Source organism: Microtus ochrogaster, chromosome 8 (assembly GCF_000317375.1).
Source record: "Microtus ochrogaster isolate Prairie Vole_2 chromosome 8, MicOch1.0, whole genome shotgun sequence".
Taxonomy (NCBI): domain Eukaryota; kingdom Metazoa; phylum Chordata; class Mammalia; order Rodentia; family Cricetidae; genus Microtus; species Microtus ochrogaster.
The window spans coordinates 20676916-20681710 of NC_022015.1; the positions used below are offsets into that span (position 1 = coordinate 20676916).

At 48.2% G+C, this 4795-nt stretch overlaps 1 protein-coding gene across 1 annotated transcript in view; it reads right to left on the reverse strand.

Moving 5' to 3' along the window:
• Positions 1–1555, reverse strand: part of Vkorc1 (vitamin K epoxide reductase complex subunit 1) — a 3355-nt gene extending 1800 nt beyond the window's left edge. The window contains exons 1-2 of the mRNA XM_005351322.2: positions 1337–1555; positions 478–587 (exon numbers count right to left, since the gene is read on the reverse strand). Of these exons, the coding sequence (XP_005351379.1) occupies positions 478–587; positions 1337–1509 (283 nt within the window). The 5' untranslated portion in view covers positions 1510–1555. The remainder of the gene's footprint in view (positions 1–477; positions 588–1336) is intronic.
• Positions 1556–4795: the final 3240 nt, after the last annotated feature.

The following is a 4795-nucleotide window of genomic DNA, read 5'->3' on the forward strand; positions in this document are numbered from 1 at the left end:
AAAAAAAAAAAAAAAGAAAGAAAGAAAATTAAAAACTGGCCAGGCAGGCGGTGGCTGTGTATGCCTAGAACAGAGCGAGTTCCAGGAAAGGCACCAAAATTATACAGAGAAACCTCTCAAAAAACCACCAGGTGTTGGTAAATGCCTTTAATCCCAGCACTTGGGAGGCAGAAGCAGGCAGTTCTGAGTTTGAGGCCAGCCTCAGGTAGAGTGAGTTCCAGCCTTGGCTATGCAGAGAAACCCTGTCTTGGGGGTGGTGGGAAGAAGAAGGAAAAGGAATTGATATCATAGGAAATCTTTGAGAGCCCTACAGCCTCTGGCTATCTAAACTACGGCAACCCTGCTAGTGTCTTCCTTTCTTGTCCCCTTGTGATGAGGTTGTTCAGTGATTAGCTGTCAACTGTCTGGGTCACCAAGACTTGGGGTGGTGCTGATCTGGCTAAGGAAGATAGGTCAGGAAGGGACAAAGCCACTCACCTAACAACAGTTGTATGGTGTAAAACATGCAACCAAATATGCTGTTGGATTGGTTGAGGACGCTGTCGGCTCCTAGCACATGCTCCACCAGCCCAAAGCCACGGCCCCACCTGGCGGGAGGGAAAAAACCCAGGGAAGTGTGGTCAACCTAGTGCCTCCTGGAAAAAAAAGCAATTAGCAAGACTCTCCACCCACCAGGAATCCAAAGGTCAGTGATCCCCTGGTGTGTCACTGACTCTATTCTGGTCTGTCATCATAGGCCATTAGTAACTTCAGGAGCTAGTGAGATGGCTCAGCTAATAAAAGTGCTTACTTCCAAGCCTGTCAACTGGGTGGACTCCTCCAGACCCACGAAGTGGGAGGGAACCACCTCCGATTTCCACGTGCATGTAGTGGCATGCACATGCAACCCCACAAACAAATAAATGGAAAAAAAAGTTTTTATTTTTTTCGGCCTGTTCGCGCTTTATGGTGACCACTCAGAGAAATCTGGAGCACAAATCTATTTGTTCCCTCGCCACCAAATCCGGTCCTCCAGCACAACCAGAGTGAGCCACCTTTGTCCCTGAGCAGAGAAATGACACCACCTCCTGTCATTCCGCATCATCCTCAATCTCTGTGTACCATTCTGCCCTGCCTCCTCCAGTTTTCCAATCACAGTTCGCTGGCATCCTCAGCCTTCAAATCCCAGTATCTCTGAATGGTCCAGGCCCTGTGCACGTCTGAAACTCTTGGGGCAGCACTCTTAAAGTGTCCGTTCTGCGGACCCTGCGATCCCAGACTGCAAAATCATCCGGCAATCTGGCCGTCAGGCACACCTGGCCTTCAGGGACCCCATGCTTTCCATTTCTGCACGCACCGAGAGGAAAAGACGCGTGAACAGCTGATGGAGGTCCCCACGTCGCAGAGCGCGCGATAGTCCTCGTCGCGGGCGCGCGCCGCCTTCACGTGCAGGGCGTACAGTGAGAGCGCGAAGCCGGCGAGACAGAGCGCCAACCGCACGCGTCCCGGGTTCCTCCAGGTGGTGCCCATGTCGTCGACAGTACAGACCACCAAGAGCTGGAGGGAAGAGCCCGCCACGGGGCGGGGGCGGGGCCTGGCGGGGCCACGCCCCTCAGGCCCGAAGGTTGGCCGGTCTCGGCGGGCATCTTCCTATCCAATTGATCGTTCTTAGGCAAGGCAGCTAGGGATGCTGGGCTGGTAAACAGGTTTAAGGGACGTGAGGCATCATTGGTACGGCTGCTGCCAGGCATGATGGGAATCGTAGTCGGAGAGACTGAAAGAGCTCAAGGAAAATGGAGTCTCTAGAGTTGTGAAGCTACTATTAACGTGACGGTTCTCAGCACGTTCTCTATGCCAAGTCCTGTTTTATGCATTTAGCATGTCTAGAGATTAACGGACAAATGAAACGCAGCGAAAACTGTGATGCGTTTCAGGAAATATTTCCCCTGAAATTATTTCAGATGCCATTCGGCTATAAGCCGAGCTTCCAGGTCGCCGCCAGCCATCCCTCACGCCTCACCAGCGCCTCTTGTTGGCGGAGCGCGCCCTTCATCTCACAATAAATTCCGTTATCTTGGCCACGCTGCTGGCAGTTTCCTAGACTTTGGCACTGATGTGGTACCAGCCTTCTTGGCAAAACTTGAGCCTGAATCAATCCAACAATCCCTCTGATATTATTTCCCCTTTATAGATATCCCGGCTATCGAGGACCCTTCTATATTGTCCACCTCGTCATCCTTCCCATTTGCGTAGAGTTCCCCTACCTCTCTCCCCTCCTGTCCTTAATCTAATCCCTTCACAGTGAAGTTTAGGGAAGATTTTACATTCCCAGTCTTCTTTAACTTCTTTCTTGCTACTCACATAATAAATGAGCTGCCCCTGAACGTTCCCCTGACTCCTACTGCAAGTATGGCAAGACGTTAAGCCCAATGGTTACTTCTAGAGACTTAAGGTTTGACCTCCAAGTGGTATTAATTGCTGCTCTCAATAATCTTATTCCTTGATAGATGCCTTCCTCCTTGACCGCTTGTTCTCAAATCTAATACTTTTATGTCAGAGAATGTGGTAGGCACAGCATCGGTTTCCAAAGATGCTTAGAACTCGTGACTGCGTTAGGCTGTATGGCAAAAGGGAATTAATGATGCATAGAATTAAAGTGGGCACCCTGATCTTTTATTTTATTCGTGTTGAGGCCAGCCTGGTCTGAAAAACGAAAAGTCAGGACAGTCAGGGCTGTTACGCAGAGAATACCTGTTTCAAAAAACAAAGAAGTATTCATTTTATTTTCTTGCCATAGATTTTTGCTATTGTTTTAGGATATGCATACAGAGTAATGGGTTTTATCTAGGCATCTCTGTACATATGGACTTATAGTTCATCTATTTATCCCCCCATTAATTCTCCTCTTCCCCCTCATGCCTCCCAGATAGTTCCCTTCTTCCCCCAGTTATCCCCTTTTCTGCTTTCCTATTATATGTATTCTGTTTCTTTATTTCCCATCTCACTTATTTAAGATCTCTTCCTTTTATTTCTGTAGACGGGGTCTATGTAGCACTGCCTGTTCTAGAACTCTCTACATAGATCAGCCTGGTCTAGAACTCGCAGACATCAACCTGCCTCTGCCTCCAGAGTGCTGGGATTAAAGGGATGCATTTCTGTGCCAGCTAAGATCTTTTCCTTTCCTTCTCAAGGTCTCATTTCCAGTTATGACCTGCAGACAAACAAGCCAAAATACATACAGGACAAGCTAGGCATAATGGTAAACCCGGGAGGTGGAAGCAGGCAGATCAAGAATTCAAGGATAACCCCAACATAAACTACACGAGTCTCTGCCTCTAAAACCCATAAACAAATAAGCCAGAGCTACTACCCTGGATCATTATGCGGGTCCAATTAAAACATGAAAGCTCACAGGAAAGAGTCACAGGGAAGTAACCAGAGGAGAAACTGAGGGAGTTCTGAGCTAGTAGTGACTGTCAGTGGCACTGAGAAACAGGGAAGGGCAAAGAAACAGAAAGAAACAGATCCTCCCTAGAGTTTCTAGAAGAGTCTCGCCATACAGCTCTGGCTGACATAAAACTTTCCCAATAGTCCTACCTCAGCTTCCTGAGTGCTGGGTCTACAGATACGTCTCATTACATCTGGCCAGAATTAACTAATTAATCAATTGATACTGTGCTCAGGGGAGCCAAGGAGGCTGTGAATGCATGTGTAAGGACTGAATGAAGCCCTAAGTGAATGTGTATTGTTGGTACGGTCATGGCCATCTCAAGGACCAATGCCCCAGACCCATGGGAAGTTGGCAAAGCTTGTTCAGTGCTGGGGTGAGGCTCAGGGAGATGGCGAAGTCTTCCTCTAGTCCACGGGGACGTGCTGACAGTTGTGCAAGTATGGATGTTTGAGAACAATTGATCAATGTGAGCACAAACTAGCAGTTGCAGCTCCACCTACCAGATGTTACAGCCTGAGACTGTTCACCCACAGACACCTCCTCCAGAGACTCGCTAACTCCTGTCCCTCTGCTGTACACGATAAACTCTTTGAGGTTTGAGGATTGGGTAGGGAGGGTGGGCTTTGAGCAAGCTCAGTCTGTGTGTTTGTGTGTCTACTCTTTCTTCATCCCTTCACTGCCCCAGTCAGGTTTCTGGGACTAAGCCATACGGGATTCGGTGATGTGGTGTTGTGCAAACCAGTCTCAATCCTTTGATTCCGCTCAATTTTCTTGCCTCCAGTTCCCTAGTACGAGGATCACAGACCAAGATCACCAGACCCAAAAGACTGTTGATACTTTTATTTTGGCCTAGTGACACCTGTTGATGTCTATTTTACTGTTTTGCTGTTTACTCTTTTGGGGTCTTTGCTCTTTGTTCTTTGAGGGGCCCAGCACCCAGATCCCAAATAAATCACACACGGAATCTTATTCTTTCTTATAAACGCCTGGCCTTAGCTTGGCTAATTTCTTACCAACTTTTCTAAACTTGCATTGTCCTGACTACCTTTTGCCTCTGGGTTTTTTCCTTCTCTTATTTCTGTGTAATGTTACTTTCACTCTTACTCCTTGGCTGGCTGGGTGGCTGACCCCTAACACCCCCATTCCTTCTTGTTGTACCTCTTCCTTAGTTCTCCTTCTATTTATACTCTGTCTGCCAGCCCTGCCCATCCTTGCTCCTGCCTTGCTATTGGCCATTTAGTTCTTCATTAGACCATCAGAGGTTTTAAACAAGCAATAAAAATCACAGCTTCGCGGGGTGGTGGTGGCGCACACCTTTAATCCCAGCACTTGGAAGGCAGAGGCAGGCGGATCTCTGTGAGTTCG